Below are 25,927 nucleotides of genomic sequence, written 5' to 3' on the forward strand. Positions count from 1 at the left end.
ACTGGGCATTTGGTTGACGAGGAATAGTGAAGTCCCACGGGCCTCATGCGGTCTCACTGTGCAGACTTGAATTTTTCTTTCTTTATTTTCTGTCTCTGATTTTTATTTTGTTTTTATTTCTTGGCTTACTTCCTGGTTCCTGACTGATGAAGTATTAACTGTGAACTGATTACTGATTGTGTTATCTAACTAGACCCATACAGCATAAGTAATACGGAAGGATAAATATTGGGGAGGTTTTAATAATACAATTTTATCTATTCTGGCCTCATACTGACTTTATTGAAAAGATAAATCTAAACACTAGTAGAGTGTTTGAATGTTTTTTCCTTCTGTCATCTAAATAAACCGGTCAGATAAATCTGCTAAATGATTTCTCGTCTGATGAAGGAAAAGCAACTTTGCATTTGGGAAATTAAACATTCAGATTGGTTACAGTAATTATGGATCTCTTAATACTTCATCCAACAAATATTAGTTACTGAGTGACTCCCACTGTTTGAGCCACTGGAGAAACAATGGTAAATAGGAGAAAAAAAACAAACAAACCCTGCTCTCATGGAGTCTGCGTTCCGGTGTGAGGCGACAACAGACAGGTCGATAAGTGGACGGTGCTGTTCGTTAGTGGTACCTGCTCGGAGGACATGCTGAGGAGATGCTGGGGGAGCGGGCAGGGGTGGGAGGCGGCAGCACAGTCGGGAGCATGCGCGGTTTTAGAGGAGGCATCAAGGGAAGGCTCTACTGAGAAGAGGACATTTGGGTTAAAGGGCCTGGAGTGGGGAGCTTGTGCGATGTGGCAAGGTGTCCACTGGCCAGATGGCGAGGAAGGGGGGATTGGGGAAAGATGGGATGGGCGGGGGTGAGGTGAGGTCTGCAGGTCTTGCTTGGGTGGTTACCCCGAGTGAGAAGGATTGTGTTGAAACAGTGGTTTTAACCTGGGCTGAGCACTGGAGTTGTCTGCGAGTTTCAACAATGTGCTGATGCCTAGAGCTCATCTCCAGAGCTTCTGATGCTCAGGGGGCTGCCAGGGGGAGTCCAGCCTAGGCACCACGGTGTTCAGAAACTCCCAGGGAATCCTAACAAGCAGCCAAAGTGGAGGTTTTGAGTGGAGTGACCTACATGCCAGTGTGGAAGACTCCCCTCGTTGGAATACTGGCACTGCCACTTCCTAGCCGTGTGACCCTGGACAAGACACTTATGAAATCTTACGTGTTTTTGTTTTCTCATCTGTCAATTGTTGTTGTAAGGATTAAACAGACTAATATTTAGAATAGTGCTTGGCAAGTAATAATATGTGCAAGTAGTAAATGAAGTGATATTTAGAATAGTGCTTGGAAAGTAGTAATCTGGGTAAGTAATATGTACAGTCGTAATATGAATCACCAGTTGAGTGTATATTTTAGTGGGATTGCTCTGATTGCTGAGAATAGAATGAATTACGCAAGGGCAGAGGCGAGGAAGCCTGTGTGGTATTCCAGCCGAGAGTCGATGGTGGCTTGGACCAGAGGGGCATCGGTGAAGTGGTGAGAGGTGGTGGGACTGTGGCTGTGTTTTGGAAGTGGAGTCCACAGGATTTGCTAAAGGATTGGACATGGAGTGAGGGAGAAAGGCTCAGTAAAGGTGACCCCCGAGATCTTTTGCCCGAACAGCTGGAAGAAGGGAGTGGCTATTGGCTGAGACGGGGAAGGCAGAAACAGACCTCTGAGGGGTATCTGAGGCCCAGTTTGTTAGTAAGAGAGGCCTGTTAGATCTGTAAGGACATCTGTAGAGCAGGTAGTTGTATCCAGGTCTGGAGTAGGCAGCTGACCCTTCGGTTTAGCAGAGCGTCCTGGTCTGGGGATGGCAGTTGGGAAGTCATTAGTACTTAGACTGTTGGAGTTAGCGAGCTCACCAAGACTGCGGATCTATAGATGGAAGAGGTCTGTGGACCCTTCCTGGGGGTCCTCCACCATTCCGAGGTCTGGGAGGTGAACTGTTTCTGAGGGCGTCCTGTGTGCTCTAGAATAAAAGATGGTTGTAATTCTTTTATTTTTTAACAGCGTAATTGGGATATAATTCATCCATTTAAAGTGTACAATTCAAAGTCTCTTAGTGTATTCAGAGTTGTGCAACTATTCAACAATCAGTTTTAGAATATTTTTGTCACTCTAGAAAGAAACCCTCCCATCTCGAGGCAACGCCTCATTCCTCGGCATGCCCCTGAGCAACTGCTAATCTGCTTTCTGTCTTTATGGATTTGCCCATTCTGGGTATTTCATATCAGTGGGGTCATGTAACATGTGGTCTATTTAGAGGGTAGTGGTATCCATTAGTACCCACCTCCCAGATTCATTAGGTACTGAATCATTTGATAAATGTGGCAGCTATGAGTTCTCCATTATAAAGATGCATTTTCCTCTTTGTAATTAATTTAAAAACTGTGTGGGGCAATATTTGAGACTGTGAATATTTTGTCCTCTAATAGCCTGTTAGCTAGTGTTTCTTTTGTGTTCATTAAAGAGCCTTGCCCTGGCTGGTGTGGCTCAGTGGATTGAGAGCCAGGCTGAGGACTGAAAGGTTGCCAGTTCGATTCCCAGTCAGGACACATGCCTGGGTCGTGGGCCCGGTCCCAAGTCAGCTCCCAACTTGGGAGCGTGTGAGAGGCAACCACACATTAATGTTTTTCTCCCTCTGTTTTTCCTTTGCCCTCTAAAAATAAATAAAAAAATATTTTAAAAAATTGACACAGTAATTGAGGACAATCAATATTATACCACATGTGAGATAGCTGACATACTCAGAATATCCAAATCAGTGAAGTTATTGGTTAAAATGAAAAATGTGTCTTTCATTTTATGCAAAAAACCATGGGGACTTTTTGGCCAACCCAATACCATTTTGTATTCTTACCAGAAATGTAAGAGTCCCCATTTCCATTTCTTTTTTTTTTTTTTCTTAAAGTTTTTATTTATTTTTAGACAGGGGAGGGGAGAGAGGAAGAAACATCAATGTGTGGTTGCCTCTCACACGTCCCTCACTTGGAACCTGGCCCAGGACCCAGGCATGTGCTCTGACTGGGAATCGAACCGGCGTTCCTTTGGTTTGCGGGCTGGCACTCAGTCCACTGAGCCACACCAGCAGGGGCAGAGTCCCCATTTTCTTACAATCTCACTGTTGTGGTCTGTTGTCAAACTTTTGAATTTTTATCAGTCCGATAGATGAGAAATACTATCTCTGTGTGGTACAGGTTTTTTTAAACTTTTCCATTATGAAGAATTGTGAACATCCACAAAAATAGACAGAATTATATAACTACTGCACCTATCACTTAGTCTCAACAACTGTCAACCCAGGCTGTGCCCGCTTCATCCATTACATCCTTCCAAGTTATCCAGATATTTTATCTGTGTCTCAATAAATATCTCTAGTTTTTTATTGCTACTGGATCTTTCGTTTAAAAAATTTTTTAAAGATTTTATTTATTTATTTTTTAGAGAGGGGAAGGGAGGGAGAAAGAGAGGGAGAGAAACATCAATGTGTGGTTGCCTCTCGAGTATCCCCCACTGGGGACCTGGCCCACAACCCAGGCGTGTGCCCTGATTGGGAATTGAACTGATGACCCTTTGGTTTGCAGGTTGTTGCTCAGTTCACTGAGCTACACCAGCCAGGGCTGCTACTGGATTTTTAAATGAACTTTTTGAAGTTGTTACATATAGTATGCTATATCCATTGAAAGCTTTCAGTTGAATTTTGACCATATCGTTGCATGTAGCACAAATTCCTGTATACTATAGAGTGCTGTTCCATTGTCCAGACACACCACATTTTATTTGTGTACCTATTGATACACATTGGGGTTGTGTGTAGTTTGGGGCCATTGTGAATAAGGCTGCTGTAAGTATTTGTGAATTAGTCTTTGCATGCATGGATGCTTCCATTTCTCTTGAGTGAGCACTGGAAATGGAATGCTGCATCACAGGGTAGTTGTGAGTTTGCTTTCACTGCCAGGACACTCCCGTAGTGGTTGTGCCACTTTACATTTCCAGCAGCATCACATAAACTCTGCATGCACCCCATCTTTGGTAACGTTTAGTGTTGTCAGTCTGTTTAATTTTAGCCATTCTGATGAGTGTGTGTGGTATCTTTAAAAAAATCAGGATTATTGAGGTATAATTGACATATAGTACATTTTCCGTGTTTTAGTGTACAGTTTGATAAGGTTTGACATATGCATTTAATTGTGTAAGCTCCACTACAATCAAGATATACAGTCGTTAACATTACCAAAAAACTTCCCTCGTGTTCCTTATTTTTAAAAAAGATTCTATTTATTTATTTTAGAGGAAGGGGAAGGGAGAGAGAAAAAGAGAGGGAGAGAAACATCAGTGTGAGAGAGAAACGTGATGTGTCCTCTGGTATGTGCCCCGACAGGGGCCGAACCTGAAGCCCAGGCGTGTGCCCTGACCGAGAATCGAACCTGCAGCCTTTCTGTTTGGTTTGCGCTGCAGCGCCCAGCTGACCCACGAAGTTCAGGGCCCTCGTGTTCCCTGGTACTCAGCCCTTCTCCCTGTTCTAAGCCCTAGCAACTCTAACCTCTTCCATCGCTGACTTAAACAAAAATTGTATGCAGTGCAGTTTTCTCTTTGCATATGGGCCTGTGAGTTTTGATAAATGCATAGTCATGGATCCCACCATGATCAAGATACAGAACACTTGCATCACTCCAAAAATCACCCCTCCTCTACCTGCTGATCTGTTTGTTATCTGTCCCGATAGCCTTTGTGGGTCTGACTTCCTTCAGTTAGCAAAATACATGTGAGATTTACCCACGCTGTGTGTACCAATAACGTGTTCCTTTACACTGCAAAGTAGTACTCCATTGTTTTGGGTGTACCACAGTATTCGTTTACCAGACGGAGTGACATTTGGGTTGTTTCTGCTTTGCCAGCTTTGAACAGTGGTGCTGTAAACATTTCCATACAGGTTTTTTGTCTGAACATCAGCTTTCAAGTCACGTGGATAAATACCTAGGAGTGGATTGCTGGGTCACATTGTAAGGGTATATTTAACTTGATAAGGATCTGCCAAACTGTGTTCCTGAGTTGTGATACCATTTTGCATTCCCACCAGCCATGTATGTGCGAGTGTTCATTTGTTCCACATCCTTGTCAGTGTTTGGTATTTTCAGATTTCTGTTTTGTTCTGTTTTATTTTTGGTATTTTTTGTGCATTTGTTTTAGCCATTCTAGGAGGTATGTAGTAGCATCTCATGGTTTTTCTTTGTGATACCTTCGTGAGTAATGATCATCTTTTTATGTGCTTATTTACTGTATATATATTCTTCTTTGTAGGCTTGTCTTCATATTTTTTTACCACTTTTCTATTTGGTTGGTTGTCTGATTATTGAATTAGAATAATTTTTTGCCTGTTTATGGACATTATTCGATATATATGTGTACTAAATATTTTTCTCCCATTCTGTGGCTTGTCTTTTGATTTCTTAATGGTTTCTTTCAAAGAGCAGTTCCTAATTTTAGTTAAGCCCAACATATATTAACCATTATATGGTTCAGGTTTTTTGTGTAGGATCTAAGAAATCCTTGTCTACTCCCCAAGGTCACAAAGACCTCCTATATATAGTAAATAGTAAAGCTTTGCTATTGTAGTTTTATATTAGGTTTCTGATCCATTTTGAGTCACTTTATTTCCACATGGATAGCTAATTGTTCCAGCACCATTTGTCGAATGATTGTCATTCTCCTGTGGGATTCCTTGGCATCTTTGTTGAAAGTCAGTTGACAGTATGTGTATGGTCTGTTTCTGGGTGCTGTTCTGTTCTGTGTTTCCACCAGCCTCACGCTGTCTTTGTTCATGTAGCTTTATTTTAAGATTTGAAATCAAGTAGTGCGAGTCTGTTCTTTGGGAAACAGAGTTGGCTTTTTTCATGTCATTTTCATTTCCATACATATAATAGAATCACCTTGTCATTTTGTAAATAAAATATCCTGCTGGAGTTTTGATTGGTTGGACTGTAGATTTACTTTATTCCTTTCTGCGTCTGGAAAATACTTCATTGTACAGATATACCACGTTTTTGTTTACCCATTCACCTATTGTTGGACATGTGGGCTGTTGTTACTTTTGGGCTGTCGTGAATAGTGCTGCTGTGTACATTCATGGAGAAGTGTTCTGAGTTTCTGTTTTCAGTTCTTTTGGGTATATACCTACCAGTAGAAATTCTGAGTTGTATAATAATTCTGTGTTTAACTTTTGAAGAGCTACCCATCTGTTGTACCATCGTACATCCCCAGCAGGAGGGGCCCAGTCTCTCCACATTGTTGCCAAGACTTACTTTCCTCTCTTTTAATTATCCTAGTGGGTGTGAAGTGGTATCTCATTGTGGTATTGATTTACATTTCCCTAATGACAAATCATATTGAGCATCTTTTTATGTTCTGGTTGGTCATTTGTGTATCTTCTTTGGGAAAAATGTCTGCTTATTTTTTAACTTTTTTTGTTGTTCAAGTGTAACAGTTAGTTACATATCAGATACTAGACCTTTGTCAGATATATAGTTTACAATATTTTCTACTATTTTATAGATTGTTGTTTTATTTTTTGATGACCTTTGATGCAAAATTTCAAGTTTTTATAAAGTCCAATTTATCTTATTTTTTGGTGGTTGGTTGTGCTTTTGCTCAGCCAACCACCAAATCTAAGAATTCATCTCCAAATCCAAGGTCATGAAGGTCATGAAGATAAACCCGTATATTTTCTTAAAGTCTTGTACTTTTAGCTCTTACACTGTTAATCCATCTTTAGTTACATTTTGTATATGGTGTGAGGTAGGGGCCCAGTTCCGTTCTTGAGCGTGTGGATATCCAGCTGTCCCGTCACCATTTGTGGACGGGGCTCTTTTCCCATTGCATGATGTGGGCCCCTAACTGAAAGTCGGTTGGCTGTAGATGTGTAAGTTTATCTCTGGATTCTCAGTTCTGTTCCTTCGGTCTGTGCCTTTAGTGTCATGCAGGTTGATAGTTTTTACCTGTAGATGTGTTGGTATGGTGTATTAATTTTTCTAGTTTTGGTAGTACTTTAGAAATTTTATAAAAGTTTGGGTTCTTTAAAGAAATTAACTTCTCTAAATGCTAGATTTATAACTCACACATGCAAACTTAGTGGATAGTTTTGTTTAAAACTTTGTTATGTTTCAGCGTTTCGCTGGCTGCATACAGAATGGTGATTTTTATATGCAGTATGTCAGGGTGTATGCTAATTGAACTTTCACTGTGAGTTCAACTTTCCTTGATCTTTTACGTGAAGAGCTAGTTTTATATAAATGCAACCTGTCAAAAGGTGTTGCTGCTGGTTACACAAGTACAAGAATAGGGACAGTCTGAGCATTGGCATCACATCAGGGAGGAACCGTATATCTAATTTCCAGAGAAAAAATGACTTATAAACACTGCTTTTTTACCCAGGTCATGGTTTTCACCTTTAATTAGTGCAATAAAATTTTTAGTACTTTTGAATCAGAATGTGATGTGCTTCTGAGTCTCTTAATCCGTAACCCCTCTCTTATTTTCCTTGTAGTAACTGACTTGCTGCAGAAACTGGGCTCTTTGTCCTCTTGTTTCCCACAGCTCGGCTTTTGCCGATTGAACCACTCTGGTGGTTCGTTCCTCTGTGTTGTTCGTTTTCTGTAAACTGGTAGTTGAACATGGGGAGATCTAGATACTTGAGCAGGCTCAGATGAAAACTTGTATAACTTGCAGGTTATAATGTGTTCACTTCACTGGTGATGTTTGTATTTTCCATCAGGAGGCAACTAGTACCTGCTTACCTCTTTTCATGCTGTTAGCTCACTTTGTTTTGATTCATTTTAGTTTTGAAGTTGAAAAGGTTTTAAAGGGGCAAGATGGTGTAGAGATGAAGATACAAACCTCAGAGTCCAAGCATCGGGCTCATACTTTGATTCATTACCTACGAGCTCTCTGATCTTGGAGAGTCACTGCTCCTCTCAGTGTTGAGATTCCTCTGTGGGGGAGAAGGGGAGAGGGTGCCTGCTCATGGGGCCGTTCTTGAGAAAGTGCATGGAAAAGGGTCACCCAGAAGCCTCGCAGATAGAAAGGTAGCCAGTGAAAGTTAGCTACTGCTGTTGTCTTGTGAATTTAAAAAATACTCCAAAACAGCCTGACAGGTAGATCATCTCAGTTTTTAAGTGAGGAAATCGAAGTTTGGATAGCTAATTTTTTGTTTCACTTGGGTTTGTTTAGGGAAAAAGTAAGTAAATTCTTCAAACAAGGTAAATAGCTCTCTCTCTTCATCAATGCGAGCAGTTGCACTTAGTCACCGCTCATCAGCTTAATTTTCAAAGTGGTTTTGCCCACGCTTTGTATGTGTTTTCACTGACCGCCCCCCCCCCCCCCCCCCCAGTGTGGACAAGCGGGCCCCTTGTTGAACAAGTCATACTGTAGCACATTTTATTCTTGAAGTCCACTAGGAATAATGGCTGTTAATGTTTTTGTTTTACAGTGTAATGTTCAAGCTCAGAAATGCCTTATGTAGATCGTCAGAATCGCATTTGTGGTTTCCTAGACATTGAAGAAAATGAAAATAGTGGGAAATTTCTTCGAAGGTACTTCATCCTGGATACCAGAGAAGACAGTTTTGTGTGGTACATGGATAATCCACAGGTTTGTAAAATCCGGAGGGTTGCCTTCCTCCAAGAGCATGTGCGGGTTTTAGCTGTTAAAGTGGTTGACACACTACTGACGTTAGGAATTGTCTTCCCGAACTGTACGTATTTAGGTTTGTTCTGCTGGCGGCGGTCGCCCTGCCCCGCACCCCCACCTCCTGGTGTCCTGTTTGAATTCCATCGGATGAAACTAAATTTACTTGATAGAAATTTATGCATCGTGTATGCTTTTCCTCCCTTGGGGGAGAAGCACTGTCTCTGGCAGACAAATTTTAAATAATTTAGATTTAAGATGGCATCTCTGAGATAGAGACTACTATTTTTTGGAAATAAGCTGCTTAAACCAGTTGACACTCTTCCACGTATGCAGTCCTTTTCATTTTGTAGTGTGAGACTTGGATGTCAGCCATTGTAATGCCACTCATGAGTCGAATCCACTGCGTTTCATTGCCTTGCAAATGATGAGGGGTAATGTGGTAAACTAGAAGTGAGAGTCTTAGTTTTAAGATGTGTGAGAGACCTTGCGTTAGAGATCGTCTGTGGAGCAGTCTTGAACTCACCTGTGGCTCTCTGCAAATTGAGATGGATCCTGTGAGGATGCATGCGCACAGCCCGGGATGCATCCTTAGCAGACTTCTAGGTCGATCCGGTCTAGTGGGCTTCTTGTGCAGGTGAGGTGCCTAAAGGCCGGGAAGAGCAGGGACTGGTAGTAGGTTACATTCTGTTGCACAGAGTGGGAACTGGGTCCCCTGACAACTAGTCTAGTGTTCTTTGCTACCCTATACTGATTTGATTTGATTTTTTAAAGATTTTATTTATGTATTTTTAGACAGAGGGGAAGAGAGGGAGAGAAATAGCAATGTGTGGTTGCCTCTCGTGCACCCCCAACTGGGAACCTGGTCTGCAACCCAGGGACGTGCCCTGATTGGGAGTCGAACCGGCAACCCTTTGGTTCGCAGGCCGGCGCTCAGTCCACTGAGCCACACCAGCTAGGGCCCTATACCAATTTTAGATTAGCATGTAGAATGAACAAATATTCATATTCATGTAGAATATGAGTTGTAAGAGACCTTGGTATTCATCCTCCTTAATGCAAGAAACCCATTATCCCTGATCTTTTCTTTCGCTGTTGTTTGAACTACACATTACTAAAAAGTATGTATTATATTTGAGACAGCTTTAATTTTATTTGCTCTGTGAGCCATCATCTAGTTCCGTGTATCATCTACCCATTGATCCTACTTTTGCCCTTGATTCTCTGTAAAGTAAGGCTAGACCTTTATCCACATGAGCCTTTCAAATTGTAGAGGATGATTTGTATTTTAAGTCCGTTTATATTATTTGAATGCTGACTTTGTATGAAACTGTTATTTTTTTGGCTGAAACTCTCTTTGTCCTTATTCTGAGAGCTTACTGATAACCAGCTTTACCCTCTTATCTCTGGGTATAACCAGCTTTCTTGGGTGGTAGTAACCGGGCTATGCCACTACATGACTGATATCTTTATTTGCTTGACCGGAGTCAGTGGGAGAAGGAACAGGTCAGCGGAAATCAAAAGTTCATCCTTATTCGCCCACCGCTTGTTTTAAATCAGATTTCTCCCTTTTCTAACCCCATCTTAATCTGTGGCACAAGCCCTTCCCAATCTCCTTTCCCAATGGTGGAAAATAACTTAATACCCCTTGACTCCTTCTAATTACTATTTACTACATTCCATACCTGGTCCTCCTCGCCCATGCAAGCCATTAGACTGTTCTGCCTGTTAACTTACAATATGGTTTCTCCTGAATTTTATTTGAAAATCCTTTATTGTTTTTCTGTCTTCATATATAACAAGTTCTCCTCCTCAGAATTCCTCCATTTATTAGTACTTTCCATTAGACGGAGCTAAAAGATGATAAGTGCAAATAGAATACGCTTATTGCATGGAAGCAAACAAACTTGGAGTGCAGAGGAAGGGTGTGATTACAGCTGGCAGGGGGAGTTCAGGTCTTCGTGGAGGTGGTAACTCTCGAGACTGACCTACAACTATGGATACAGTTTTGGTCAGGAGGTGGAGAAGTGGGTATTCCCGTGCTCAGAGAGCAGCGTGGGCAGAGAAGCCGAAGCAGGGAAGCCTGGGCTGTGTTGGGGAGTCACTTCGCCTTGGCTCTGGCGGGGCAGGCATCTGCTCCAGTGTGCTCTCAGCTCGCTCTTCGTCCCGTGTGCTCCCTGGGAGCCGGGTGTCTGTGGTGTGCTTAGCACGCTGGGTTTTTGGAATGGAGTGCAGAATTTTTTTTATTATTATTATTAATTAATTTATTTATTTATTTTAAATAGCATTCAGCATTTTTTTAAAGATTTTATTTATTTATTTTTAGAGAGGGAAGGGAGGAAGAGAGGGGGGGGGGGAACATCAATGTGTGGTTGCTGGGGGTTATAGCCTGCAACCCAGGCATGTACCCTGGCTGGGAATTGAACCTGCGACACTTTGGTTCGCAGCCTGCACTCAATCCACTGAGCTACACCAGCCAGGGTAAGTGCAGAATTTCAAAACTGTCCTTTTACTCAGTTCGTTCTCAGTACTTTTATCTCTTCATTCTAACTGATGAGAATCTCACAATCTCAATTCTGCCAACCATTGTGTTAGTCCTCAATTACCAGCTTTGTGTCACTTTTAATGTACTAATAAAGACTTGCATCTTTCATGAAGACTTTAGTAAAATGTCTTACTGAATGTCACATTAGATAGAACCTCATGAAATTGCCAATGCACCAGTATTTTCATGTACTAAAATTGGCAATGTCATATGATTCAATCTAGTTGTTTATGTTTACAGAGCTGTAACATGTTATATTGATCAGCATAACCTTGAGAATGAAAGTAAACTAATTTGGCTCACCTGTCCTTAGGGAGCCATTCTTCCTGCTTTGTCTTCTTTATCGCTAACCATTGATTTAAAAAACCCATTCTAGTGTATTACTAGGGTTCAAGCAACATGTCTAGTCTTTTGACATTTCTTACAATTGTTCTGTGTCTCTAAGTATTCTTCCCAGTGCTTTGAGGAACAAAATCTGGTCTTGTTTATGGCTTTTTAAGCTCATGAAAAAGGAAATAAGTTTAGCTACAATGATAAAAATAGCTTTTTAGTTGGACAATCTGTTAGGGTGGAACAGAGTCGACTTCAGTTTTGTTAACCACGTTGTCACCTTGGCTTCAGACCGGCAGCACTCCAGCTGAAACAGCTGGTTTGTAAAATGTGGTATTAAAAAATCTAATTCATCGACTTTTTGAATGTATAGAAAATTATAAAATAAATTCATGATGTTGATATTGACTATATAATAATAACTTGTTTCTAGAATCTCCCTTCTGGATCGTCTCGTGTTGGAGCCATTAAACTTACCTACATTTCAAAGGTAATCTGTCTATATGTTGAATTATGTTTATGTTTGAATTAAAATCTCTTAGAGTAGCAGGGTGAATAAAAGGAGCAAATTTCCTTTCTGTGTCATTTAATGATGATGGTCAGGTATGTATCATACTGAAAATAGTGCCTGATTACTGTGTTTAGGATGTTCTTTGATAGAATTGGGAAGAATATGGAATTAACTTGCAGGATGTAACCCTGCAGGCGTTAACATTGACTTTTATGGGCAGGTATACGAACAGCAGAGGGGAGAAGTCTGTTCACTGTTGAGCTCTGTCCCTGGGAAGTGGAAGATATTTTTCTAAGTCTGTGTTATATTTATTTAAACTGTTTCCAGTTTTTAAGTCCATTACCTTAACTTTTTGTTTCTTTATGTTTTATTTTAATTTGAGGAAAATATGAACCATCTTTATGATGAATGATTTTCCCCTAATTTCACTTTCGCTCAACTAATTTGTTTTTTTGTTTGTTGACTTTTCTAGCATTTTTGCAGCACCATTTTCTTCTTAAAAATTTAGATTTGATATTTCAGGTAGTTCTTATCCTGTGGGTTTTTTATATTTCACACAAAGTAAAATGTTTGTTGATCACTTAGAATATGAGATGTGAAAAGTAGCAACATAGTATGATTAAGAAATATACATGTGCACAAATTGGAATATATTAGCAAAGATCTTCAACAGACCAGTTTACAGGTGTGTCTCTGTTTAAAAGATTTTTATAAATAAAATACTTTGTTATCAGTATAACAATAGAGCTATTCATTCTCATTGATTTAAACAAAGCCCTTGAACAATAAAGATTAAAAGGAAACAATTTATGTTAAAGCCATATAGTATAAATTGATGAGACAAATATTGCTTAAGTTTACCTCAAGCGTTCCTGTAAATTAAGACATTTAATAAATTCTTCAGGGTAGCTTGCAGCTTAAATTCTGGAGAGACTAGTATTGGGAAGCGTGGGATTCCACGGTTAGGTCGGTTCCCGGTCCCCTGCCTGCCTGGTCGCCTGTGGTGTGCACGCACTGTGGGCACTGCGGCATCCCGGTGCCGCCAGCATGTCCCCTCGGTGAAGCGGGGCGGAAGGGTCTGTCCCACTGAAACAGGCAGTTGATGGAGAGATTGCCCGTCTGCTTGTGTCTTTTTAAAAGTGGGAGCTCTTTATATTTACTTATTTTTTTCAAGGTAAAGTGTGCTTTTATTTTTATTTTTTCATTTGTATTGGCACTTAATTTATACTTGATTTTAATCAAAGATTGCTTTATGTTTTTTTAATTTTAATTTTTTTTCCAGTCACAGTTCACATTCAGTGTTATGTTGTATTGGTTTCAGATGGAAAGATGGGAGCTCTTTTTAAAAATAAACTGTTAACGAAGCAAGCAGGCTGGCCGGCCAGCTGCTCTCCCTTTCTCCGTGGCTTCCCTTTTAAAATGTGACCTCTGCGTAGTTCTGTTAACTTTCATCTCTGTCCACAGCTCACGGAAGTCTGAATGGTACAATTTGTACTCACTTGAGACATGCCACTTTTTCCCCCAGAATTTATTCCTGGAACAAATTTTAGAGTGACTCAGAGCTGTGAATTTATAGTTGGGATCAGTCAGGAGCCCTAGGCTTAGAATGCTTTTTGGAAGTACAAACACATGCTACGGTTACGAGTTCTAACGCTGGTCAGCAGCGTGGCCAGTCGTGGACGGGCTTCAGAGAGAGCTGCTCTGCTTAAAGGGGCAGCAGCAAGCAGGTCAGTTCGTCGCGTCACCTTCTCAGAGGAACTGTGTGGTGCATCTAGTAACTGACCCCATTCGCCCGGGTGGTTCCAATGTACAGGGGAGGGTCCAGTTCAGTTTTGACTTCCTCATTGCAGATCAGTGCCTTCTGGGTTACGGACTCTCTCCTTTGCCCACCATCATTTTCTCTTAAGTTCACAGCTAATTTAGAAATACATAATTCAGGAAGAATGCATAGTTTTGTAGAGTATTCATGGAAGGTATTTTGAAAAATATGTTAAGCTAAAAATATTTATATGTGTGACATTAAAACTTAATAGTTTACTTTCAACTTCCTCACGTGTCCTTTGGGAAATAAATAAGATTGCTCAAAGAGAACATGGCAGCAGCAGTTGTTACAAACAGCTTACCGTCAGGACCCGTACCCTGCATTTAATCTGCAGTTCTTCTTCAGCTGCCTTTCAAGCTGAACCCTAGATCTGTGTGCTAGATGTGCGTGCTGATTGGGAAAGCACGATGGGGAAGTTTGCACAGTGTTGCAGGCTGTCATGGTGGCGTATGAAGAAGTGAGTGATTCCTATCTCTTTCTTCTTAGGTTAGCGATGCAACTAAGCTAAGACCAAAGGCTGAGTTCTGTTTTGGTAAGTAGCCATATTTTATACGTTAGTGATTTTAAGTTAGACTTACCTAATTACATATAGTGTAAAAGAGAACAGTCGTCAGAAACCACACAGCACAACCTGAGGGCTAATGAATTTATTCTAAGGCAAAGTCCCTTGAAGCCTCCATCCAGGCGAAGAAATAAAACTACCGCTCCCTTACCCGCGAAGCCTTTTTCCTTGTCTTGTCCCGGTCGAAACCTCTGCCCTCTGCCATTGTGTAGTCATTGCCTAGGTTTTTACAGTGATCACATCCAGCAAGGCTAGAGGACATTTCTTACTTTCCACCTTGTATTATTCCATATTAGATACATAAATAATGAGAAGGATTCTGTTTTCAGCCTGTGGGTAGTGAGAAGTTTACAGTGTGGGGTAATTGAGCGACTGTCTGATACATGTGCGCTGTGCTTGGCACTAGGGCTGTGACAGTAATAAGAAGCAGTTGCTGCCCTTAAGACTGTCACAGGCTGGTTGTCTCACAGGCAGATACAATGCCAGGTAATTACTGCATTTATTATAGTCACACAAAGGGGAGCACAGTCTATTTAAGAAGTACAGAGGGAGAGCTTCAAGCCCTTACTGAGCATCTTGGGAGCCAGGGGAGCCTCACTGAGGAGGAAACCCTCAGTTGGCAGCCAGCTTACCCTGATCACCCTTTGCCGTTGGGCAGAAAAGGGAGGCAGGACCCCAGGGACAGAGTTGTGCAGGGGATAGAGCAGGGTGTGCGGGAACCGAGCGCTCAGTGAGGCTGGAGGGACTGGTGGGGGACTAAAACGTAAACACGCCGGCAGAAGACAGGGCACAATATGTTGTTGACTAGAGATTTTCTGTTTCTTAATGAAAGGTGGGAAATTCGAGAGCGTCTAGAAAGTACACATCAGGTGAAAGAAGGCTTTTGGGTTTTTGTATGCATAGGAGGGTTTCGATGCTGGTTGATTAGTTAAGTGGCTTTCAGACGCCGCCCTTAGGTCAGGGCCTGAACTCGGGGGGTGGCTGTGAGGGAAAGAGGAAGAGTGAAAAACGCTGGGAGGAAAAGCGCGGGGACTGGGTGACGGGGTATGCGGGAGTTGAGGGGACGAGAGAGACATTCAGGTGGGTTTGCTTCCAGTGAAGAACTGACTCCTTAGAAGAGTGATTGATTGATAGGGTGAGATGCTTGTTAAGGGGTTTGGTGGTGGGAAGCAGCCGGGTGGAAATGTTCTGGGGACAGTAACCAAGGACGGGATGGAGCCTGAAGATGAAGAATGGAGAACTTTGGAATGTGTTAGAATTGTGGGTGATAGTTGAAGCTGGGAGAATTGATGTGCTCTCAGAGAGTATGTTAGTGGACATTAGTGATGGAAGGGACAGAAATAGGAGTGGCCCACTGACGTCAAAAGGGAGTATGTTACGTTAAAAGTGCAGCTGCTTTCTGGGGTAGGATTGATGTTAAAGATCCTTGTTCTCTTCTGCGTGAGAAGGGCAAGTTTGTCAGCAGACGGTATGTTAGGGACAGCGTCCACTAGCAGTCTCATACATCGGCAGTAAAACGGGGTGCGAACGGGGTGTGGTACAGCTGTGCAGAGAATCCAGTGTAATGCTGTCATCACTACCAGGGAACTAAAAAATGCCGTGTGTTTATTACAGGTGTATAATTCAGTTACTAAATAGGAAAATACGCCAGAGCCTTGTGAATGACAGGCTACTGGGGGCAAGTCACGTCACAGAACTTTGTATTTTAGAATGTGTGATACACATGCTTTTGACCAGTTTTTTTTAATGTGAAATCTGGAATGTACAGTTTGAAGGAATAGATTTGACATCAGTTATTGGGGTATTTAAAAGGGGTGATTTTACTTGGGATCAAAGATTAGTTATTTATTGGTCTGCCGGTGGTTTGTTAGTCTTTTGCTGCTAGGGAGGGCTAGAGATGATCATGAATTGCTTGCCTTTGGAGAGGGAGCACTGGCTTCTGAAATGGAACCACAGCTTCTATTCAAATGGGCAACACAAAGACTTGTCCGTCACTGTTTCCTCTCAAATCCCCCAAAATAGTGGGAACGAGAAACACTCAGACTGTCTTCAGCGAAACTCGCAGACATCAATAACCCACAGTGCATGGAGATGGACAGCAAGCGTAGAAGAGGGCAGTGAAAAGCCAGCCTTTTTCAGTGTGCTGCCTTCTCTCCGGCTCTAGGTGGACTTGGGTCCTGGTTAATGTCTAGGGGAGCAGCAGCAAGGAGGGACCGAAAGAAGGGACTTAACAACCTCTGGTCCCCTACCTCCACCTAACTGAGGCTGGCAGCCACCCTTCCCCCATCCCAGCAAGAAATGGCATCTGTATTGTCTCCAGAAATGGGACCATTGAGGCTCTGTGCTTGGGGCTCCTAGTCGCAGAGAAGGGGAGAGATGAGGCATGAAACTGAAAATAGGATTACACACGAGTCCACGCACTGCCCAGCCCCAGAGCGTTGGACCGCCAGGTGTGGGTGGGACACCCTGGAGAAAGAGGGCCATGGGCACTGCCCCCTGGACGTTTCTGCTGGAAGGGCTTATTGTCCAGTGCAGCCGGCCAGTCAGCAGCACTGCACGTGTTCAAGACAGCCTCCCGCGCCTTGTTTTTAAATACGAACGGGTAGCCCGGGCGGGGTTATTGACATCTGAGGAGGCAGAACCGACCATCAAATAGAAAAGGAACGTGAGACATGGGAAACTCAGGGGGAAAGTCAGGATAACCTAAAAGTAGAACAAAGACAAAAATAGATAATAGGAGGGAAATAAAAAAAAAATTAGAAGTTCAATTAAGGAAGTCCACTCTCTGACTACTGGGAAAAGAATCGAGGGAACAGAGAATATGGACAAAGAAATAATGCGGTGAAATGCCTCGTAATCACGAGATCCAGACCTGACCTTACGCAGTCGATCCTAGATTTGGAGGTGGCGGTGGTTTGTAGTCAAGCTGATGTTTAGGCTTCAGGTTTTATCCTTACGATGTTCTCACTCGGACGGTAAAGATTTGAAATGGTGGAATAAAGACGTGCTCGGTGAGAAGGTGGTGGAAGCACAAGCCTCTGGATCATTGCACACGAAACCCTGGCTTTAAAAGTGAGACAACTTCGAGGTCTCGGACAGTTGTTTCAGTTATTATTCAGAGGTTTATTTCTTCCTTTCCCTGTGTCCTTCCCCTGACATGGCTAATGTGACACTTTTTAGTAATTTGCTTTACAATTTTCATGATGCTTTCTTACTTGGAAATCTCTGGGTGATGATGGTGATGATGAAGATTTATTTTGTCCCAGGCACTGTACTAGTTTCTTTACATACATTACCTCCATTCCTCAAGGAAGGGATGGAGGCATTCCATTTCGTAGAGGAGAAAAAGGGCTCAGAGAGATTAGATGATTGTACAAGATGATCCTGTTAGCAGGTGCGTGTGCTGGCCTTGTCCGACGGACTCTGGGCTCTGGTTTTCTGGCCCACATCGTACCACTGCGTTCCTTCCTGCCCTGGAATGATATTTGGGGCACAGGAGTGTTTACTCAGGCTGCAGGGTGGGCTGGGAGTGCTTTTAGAGGTGTATTTGCCTCTCTTTCTTCCCTTAAAAGAAGTTCTTACATAGTGTTATTTATTCAAAAAGGTATGTATTAAGCACTTACTTTGTAGCAGGTATAGTGCTTAGAGTTTCACATTCTTTAGGTGTTCTCTGCAGATGCCCAAAACAATTGTTTTAGAAATATTTTTAAAAGATTTTATTTATTATTATTTTAGAGAGAGGGGAAGGGAGGGAGAAAGAAAGGGAGAGAAACATCGGTTGGTTGCCTCTTGTGTGCTGGCCCGCCACCCAGGCACGTGCCCTGACCTGGAATGGGACCGGCACTCTGTCTGCAGAGACGCCCAGCCAGGGTGCAAACAGTTGTGAGAGGAGGGAACCGTCATGAGGAGAGCTCAGCTTCAGCCTAAATTCGAAAAAGGTCATGAAATGGTACTTCACTGATTGTTAGAGATTAAAAACATAAGCTAAATGCTGACATTGTCCTAGTGAGTTACTAATTTATTTTCATTTATATTTATGGCATTTATAATTTCTCCCGTCTCTAGTAAGACATAAAAGACCTGATTTACAGTGTTTTAAATATTTTTAGTGTGGCCCTGGCTGGTGTGGCCCAGTGGATTGAGCTCTGCTGGACTGTGAAGCAAAAGGTCGCCGGTTTGATTCCCAGTCAGGGCACATGCCTGGGTTGCGGGCCAGGTCCCCAGTAGGGGGTGCGTGAGGAGCAACCACACATTGGTGCTTCTCTTCCTCTCTTTATCTCTTCCTCCCCTTCTCTAAAATAAATAAATAAATAATTTTTTTTCGTTTCCAAACTACTTGTTTTATAGCATTTCACAGGAAATGATTTGATTTCCTAAAACCCTCATCTTAATTCAAGTAAGCTCTGGTTTCGTGTCTTAATCTCAGTTCCAGTTTCAAAATCTTGTGCATTTGAGAAACAGCTTTTTCTTTGAGGGCTTTCATTGCCCCCTTCCTTTAGTTACATTGAGCTGAGTGCTAGGGCACCATTTAAACTTTCGATGCAGACTTCTGGAAGTTACTCTTATATTTCAAAAACTCTAGCCATAGCCATTCAGATGCCTTCGCTCCTAGAATAATGCTTGTTTTTAAAAAAATGCACATGACACATAATTAATGTAGACAACTCCATAGACAGAGGTGGTCTTTGCGTTAGTCACTAAAGGCGCATATATAAATTCAGTTGCATAAAAGTTCCAAATGAATTAAGATTTTAAATATAAAGCAAATATACAAGTGCTAGAGAGATACAGGTGTTTATTTTTATAATTTTGGGGAGATTTTAAAAATATGATACGAAAGCTAGAGTCATTAAAGGAAAAGGTTGATAGAAAATTACTGTTTGATAGAAGATACCATGAACAGTGAAAAGAAAAATGACACTCAATAAAGTACTTGGAATGAAACAGGAAAAGTTTGTATGAAAGCTCTTATAAATTACTCAACAATAAATGAACAACTCAGGAGAAATATTGGTAAGAAGAATACACAAAGCTCACAAGACAAATATATATGGCCAATAAGCATATAAAACTCACTTGTCTCAATCATCAGTGAAATTTAAATTCATTTATTTTTTAAATTTAAAATTTTCATTTTAATTGAATTTACTGGGGTATAGAAATACACGCCATCTGTATATAGTAGTGTGTTCACCAGCCCAAGTCATGTCTCTGTCCATCACCGCTTATCCCCCTTTACCCTCTCCTACCTTCCCGCCACACGAAATTCAAATTTAAATAAGGTTTAATTATTCACTAATTAGGTAGTCAGAGAGTGCCCCAGGATCAAGGTGCTGGCAGGAAAACCCACCTTGCCAGGTATGTCAGACCCTGGGGATTTGTTACAGGGTATTGGCTACTCAACTGTGGGAAGGCTGAAGGAGCACAAGAGGAATGCTGGAGTGAGTCCAAAGGAATCCACAAATTAGAAGTTGCTGGAAGCAGCTACCACCCCCAGGGTTGGAGAGAAGTAATGGGAGAGAGGTAGTTTCACTAGAACCTTTGGAGGAGTGGCCACTGTGGAGCTAGCGACTTGGTGTCTGCTGGGCCTGCACGGCCGCTGCAGGGAGCAGCCTGTCCAGTTGTGCGCTGCTGCTCCTGCTGCCGCTGCTGCTGCCGCTGCTGCTCCTCCTCCTCCTCTTCCTTGAGGGAGGTTGGCTGGAGCAGCGTCTGCATAATTGGTAGGAGTGTAAAATAATTTTCTAATATCTATAAAAATTTTAATGTGAATTCCATCTGATACAAGTCTATATTAAGAAATTTATCCTATAGAAATGCTAGCCTAAGTATGGAGAAATGTATGCATATGATGTTTCATTGGGCCATTTTATATAATTTCAAAAACTGGAAGTAGCCTAAGTGTCCATTGTTAGGGGATGGGCTGAATGTATTGTGGCATTTCTGTTATATGAAAAATGTGGCCCTTATGAAGGAGAGTTTACCTATGTTGTTGGTAATAGCAGTATTATTATATATGGTTCTACATTTTGTCAGATCTGAGAGATTTACAGTATTGGTTACAGTGTGGTTTTTCAACTGCTGTAAACATAAACTTAGAGGTAACAAGTGCAAAATTTTGTGTATTGCAGTTTATTTTTTTTCTCTCCACAGTTATGAACGCAGGGATGAGGAAATACTTCCTACAGGCTAATGATCAGCAAGACCTAGTAGAATGGGTCAATGTGTTGAACAAAGCTATAAAAATTACAGTAAGTATTTGTATTTTAACAATTTTAATGTCGGTGTAACGTTTACATTTTGAAATATACCTGCTGAATAATAACTGAATTACTAATGGGTGCATATTCAAAGTTTACTTGAGAGAGAGGTGTTTATAGTGTGAATAAATGCCTTTTTAAGCCCGTTCTGTATGACCGTAGACTTCAGCCCCGGCTTCTAGTAATGTTTCTGGGGGAGATGGCAAGCGTGGGTTCTTCCACCTGGAGGATGTTTCCTCCTCCGGGAGGGAGGGGCTTCCTGCCGCCCACCCTGGGGGCGCGGGCAGCATTCATTCCAGCCTTTGCCGGACTGGGGCTGCCGTTAGGTGGGGCCTGGGCTGGGGGTGAGGTGCGGGGTTAGGAACGGTCGGAAGAGCTGAGGCTCCCGGAGGCTTCTGCCCACGTGGCCCTTGGGGAGTCCGCCTGTCCGGGGCTCTGAGCTTCCCGGCCCACCCACCTTCTCCGCGTTCCCTCCAGAGCCGGCTGCTCTCCTGCTCCTTTTCTGGGCTGCAGCGTCCGCTCCCGGCCTGGGCTTCTCGCTCTGGTTTTCTGACGGACGTTAATCAGGATTGATCCTTTACAGTGCACCAGGCCTGGTGCTGAGGTTTTACCTGAATTAGGTGGAAACAGGCTCAGAAGGATTGGATAACTGTTACAGGCTTCGTAGCTGCCTGGTTGTGGGGCTGCGACCCAAACCCAGCCTGTGTGACTGTGGGCCTCACTGGGGAGCACGCATCTTATTCTTTACCTTCCCTTGCCCCTCCCTAAAGCAAAACCAGACTTCCGAACGAGAGTTTGCGGCTGACGGTGAGCAGGGAAACAGGTTCTGATCCCTGGTTCTACTTCCTGGTGTTTCCCTCTTTACACACGGGTACAGAAGCGCACAGTAGGCCATTGTGGAAAGGGTGGGGGAGGAATTCCCGTGTGAGCCTGTGTGCTTTCACTGAAGCGCAGTTACTTTACTGACCCCAAACAACTCATTCTCAAGAAACATGTGCCCAGAAGGTCGGCATATGTTAGGTTCCATATTTACATCACAACACAGTGAAGAGTTAATGTAACTAAAGCTGTTGTCAGAGTTAAGCTGAAGTTTTTTGTCTTGCATGAGAACAGCTTGTTACCACACGGCAGAAGACACCCACGCACTGCATCGGATCTGTACATGAAGCAGAAGTTATTTTAGGTTTGTGCACTTTCGAGAAAGCAATTTTTTAACTGATTCAGAGTACAGATTCTTAAAAAGTTTTCACTGACTTAAAAAAAATTAAAAATATTTATTTTTAGAGAGGGGGAGGGAGGGAGGAGGAGGAGGAGAGAAACGTGCATGTGAGAGAGAAGCACAGGTCAGTTTCTCACCCGTGCCCCAGCTGGGCAACCGGCTCACCACCCAGGCCTGTGCCCCGACCAGGAATCGAACCGGCAGCCTTTGGCTTTGCAGGATGATGCCCCACCAGCACAGGTTGTTTTTAACTCTTCTAATAAATATCCCCTACTTGGGAAATTTCCTTAGAAGGACTGCATCTACTAAGTTTCCTGAATTAACTAACTTTTTACAGTTTGCAGTAGTAAGCACAGGTTTCTTAGTGCTTGAAGAGAAAAAGTGGTGAATGGTCTCAGGCCTTTCATCTTTGGAGGTGACAGTAGTATAAGGCAGTGAAACCACGCCTGCCTTTGATACGGGCCGCCTGCCCAGAGAGGCACTTTTCCGATTCTCATCAGTTAGTCAGCTGGCTCCCCCCCACCCCAGCCTAAAAATGTTTAATGGCTGAATTTAAACTAATTTTTATTAGAATGTTTAAGAAAGTTGCTATATTTGTGGGTATTTTGCTTATGTTTTTCTTAGGGGAAAAGATGATTATAATTTAGCTGATTTTTAATTATAAAATGCAATTCTGAGTTAGCTCCTGGATTCTGAGGTTGGAATTATGCTACATTTAGCATTTTACTTTAGGGACACATTGGAAGCAGTGGGCTTAACAGCATAGGCAAGGATGTTTAATGTACTGTCATTTCTAGAAGGAAAATGGAAAACCAGTGTACATTTCAGGGTATTTTTAGGAGGACATGAAAGGTTTTTCTTAGAAAATTCTCGTGATGGTTAAGCTCTCAGCTCCTTGAGGAGGGAACGACTTCTCGGGGCCCTTGAAGCAGCGCGTGTCAGCGAGACGGTTGGAGCGAGGCAGGGTCTCTCCGGGTTCACATCCTCGCAGTGCTCGCTGTTTTCTGCTTTTGGTGGGGTAACTCGGCCACGTTTTCCCAGTCAAAACACTTTGAACAGATGGTGCTGCTCATTAGAAAGCACCGTGGGCTTCCCTAGGGACTTGTTTCTGGGGGCGGAGTCCTTGCAGCCCTTTCACTTTTAAGCATTTGTGTGACTCTCGTTGAGTAAAATCTGTCCCTTGTGCTGCCTTTAAACAGCGCTCCAGAACGTGCAGCCTCTTAGAGACTCTTAGAGGGACTCGGGAGGCATCCCCCTTCAGGGTGCATTTCTCCTCCTTTCCTTTCCTTTCCTTTCTCTCTTTTGTTTCTGCCAGTGACTGGCATTGTCCTGTGAATGCGGGTGAGAGGGGGCGGGCCAGGCTGGAGGTCCTGGGAGGAACGGGAGGGAGTTTCAGAGACAAGTTCCTTGTGCCCATACATTACGTGTATGTGGATTGGAATCCACTAGAGTCCCCCCAGACCAGGTGTGCCCCGCATTTTGCAGAAAGCTTCTTTGTAAAGCCTTGTCCCCAAACACCACCGTGTGCCTGGTCTCCCGGACCTGGTGGGAGCAGCATGGTACAAGAGAACAGACTTTGGAGCAGTGTTTCTCAAAGTGTGGCAACACCCACCTCAAAAACATCTGGTGTTTTTGCTTAAAGTGCACTCTTGTGGACTGCACTGTAGATTTACTGAATCAGAATTTCTGGGTGTGGAGCCGAGAACCTGAAGTTTTTCATGATGTCCCTGGGTGATACGCCACACACAGTAAAGCTGGAGAAACCGCACGGCTTTGCAATCAGTGAACGGTTTGTGTGGGTCTTCGGGTGCGGTGTGAACGGGTCCCCGGCCGCTGCGCCGGGGCCTTGTGAGCAGAACTGACTGTGTGCGGACAAGCGACTTAACTTTAAATTACACGTGTTTACACCTTCACTCCTGTGCTGGTCGGTAGTGCTTGGCACGGTGTTTCCGATAGACTTCCAGGTCCTCAGATGCCCTTCAAGTCATCAGCGAGAGGTTAAGTACCATGTTCGGCATCATGATTGGTGCTGAGCATACTTTATTACATTTTATTCAACCCTTAAACATTTATAATTCAGATGCAGACTACATGAAACGGTCTACTGATAGAAATCGTAGCTAACCGAGGGCCTTATGCCCTGATTAGGCCGTGTACGAAAAATGTGTGTTCAACACTTGTAATGCCTCGGATTCCACCTCAGTGAGGTGTTTGTATAGGAAATTCATACATTACCAGTCACCGTTTCTCCTTGTGAGTGACTTGTTACTGATACAGGTGTAGGAATTCTTTCTAAAATTCCTAATAAATTTTAAGTTGTTTTGAACATTTTGACTTTTAATTTATAAGTATTTTTTATTCCTTTCTTCCTCCCTTTGGATTTATCTACTGAGTCAGCCTTCCAGCATTTATTGACTACTAAGTATGTTTTCGGTAATAGACGCTGCCCTGAGGCTAGTGCTGCCGAGTGTGCCGCCATCCCTGCCCGCAGGGCCGTGGCCGAGGCGCGAGCGGGACGGAGGGGAGGAAAGGGTGGCAGCACAGAGCTGCAGCACGGCACCGAGTGCGCGACCCAGCAGGCGTCGTGGAGCGCTTGAGCGTGGAAGACAGTTCAGCTCAGCTTGCGTGTCAGGCGTTCCCTGATGCCTGTGAACCTGCCGTTTTATCGCTGCAGCGAAGGTCTGTCCCTTGCATAGGGCTGGATAGGAGGGCGGAATGAGAAAATGCATGAAATGGTACCTGCCCAAGTAAGCGCTCCGTAAATTGTGCTGTAGTATAAACACTATTGTAACTGAAAATGGAGTACGAGAACTTAAATGGTTACGTATACACTCTGTCAGTAATTTTTATATATGTTAGACTTATGTAAATAGACTATTTAAACTGGAAATTCTGTGACAGAGAGGGTATCCTATGTATGGGATGCAAAACCATTCATCCGACTGACTGTTTCAGGTACCAAAGCAGTCAGACTCGCAGCCTCATTCTGACAACCTGAGTCGCCAGGGAGAATGCGGGAAGAAGCAGGTGTCCTACAGGACCGACATCGTCGGCGGCGTGCCCATCATCACTCCGACTCAGGTAGCAGGCTCGCCCTCCCCCTCGCGGTGCTCTCGTCACTGCAGGGTGACTTCAGCGTTGCTGTCAAAATGAAAACAAGACGTCCTCTGAATGAATGCAGTACAGTAACACAAAACACTTACATATTTGTTTATTTCAAAAGTGTGTCGTAAAAAATTTAGAAATCGCAGATAAACAACACTTTGTGTTTCGTGGTTTTTTTCTGAGCCTTTCTTCCGTGTACTTTTACCCTCAGAAATGGAGATATAATTGAACCTTAAACAACACAGGTTTGAACTGCATGGGCCCGTATAGACACAGATTTGTTTTTAGTAAATACCTGTACTGGTTTCCATCCCTGGTCGGGGGTCCTCCGACGCAGAGGGCTGACTGCCTGCTCTGACCGCACCATTTCACGCAGGGGTCTGAGCATCTGTGGGTGCTGGCACATGCCAGGGAACCAGTGCCCTGCAGATATGAGGGACAGCTAAGTTTTGGGGTGTCCCTAACCTCCATCTTGTTTGAAGGTCAGCTGTATTTTGTAAGCAGCTGTTTTCATTTACATCTCAAACATTTTTCAAGTCATCAAAAATTATTCTTCACCTTTTCCTTTTTTGGAGACTGGGGAAGGGAGGGAGAAAGAGAGGGAGAGAAACATCAATGTGAGAGAGAGGCACGGATCGGTTGCCTGCTGTGCATGCGCAGCTCAGCTGGGAGCTAGACCTGCACCCCTGGCATGTGCTGGACCTGAATGGGGCTGGTGACCCTTCTCTTCGCTGAAGGATGCGACTGAGCCTCACCAGTCAGGGCTCCGGTGTCCGTTTTGACAATGTATTGTAGTTACAGAGTATCCCTGTTTGGGGGCACCGGTTTGAAGGGTGAAACAACTTTCTGTGGATCTGTATACTTA

The 25,927-nt window shown here is 43.1% G+C and overlaps 1 protein-coding gene across 10 annotated transcripts in view; it reads left to right on the forward strand.

The window, feature by feature from the left end:
• Window positions 1-25,927, forward strand: part of PLEKHA1 (pleckstrin homology domain containing A1) — a 54,861-nt gene that overhangs the window by 4,735 nt on the left and 24,199 nt on the right. For 9 of the 10 annotated variants that reach the window (XM_036027421.1, XM_036027423.1, XM_036027418.1 and 6 more), the window contains exons 2-6: window positions 8,515-8,675; window positions 12,020-12,076; window positions 14,406-14,451; window positions 20,632-20,729; window positions 24,913-25,038. In XM_036027421.1, the coding sequence (XP_035883314.1) occupies window positions 8,535-8,675; window positions 12,020-12,076; window positions 14,406-14,451; window positions 20,632-20,729; window positions 24,913-25,038 (468 nt within the window). In that variant the 5' untranslated portion in view covers window positions 8,515-8,534. Of the gene's footprint in view, window positions 1-8,514; window positions 8,676-12,019; window positions 12,077-14,405; window positions 14,452-20,631; window positions 20,730-24,912; window positions 25,039-25,927 lie in introns of those variants that run through there. The other variant, XM_036027424.1, reaches the window with a different exon arrangement.

Source organism: Phyllostomus discolor, chromosome 5 (assembly GCF_004126475.2).
Source record: "Phyllostomus discolor isolate MPI-MPIP mPhyDis1 chromosome 5, mPhyDis1.pri.v3, whole genome shotgun sequence".
NCBI classification, from domain to species: Eukaryota; Metazoa; Chordata; class Mammalia; order Chiroptera; family Phyllostomidae; genus Phyllostomus; species Phyllostomus discolor.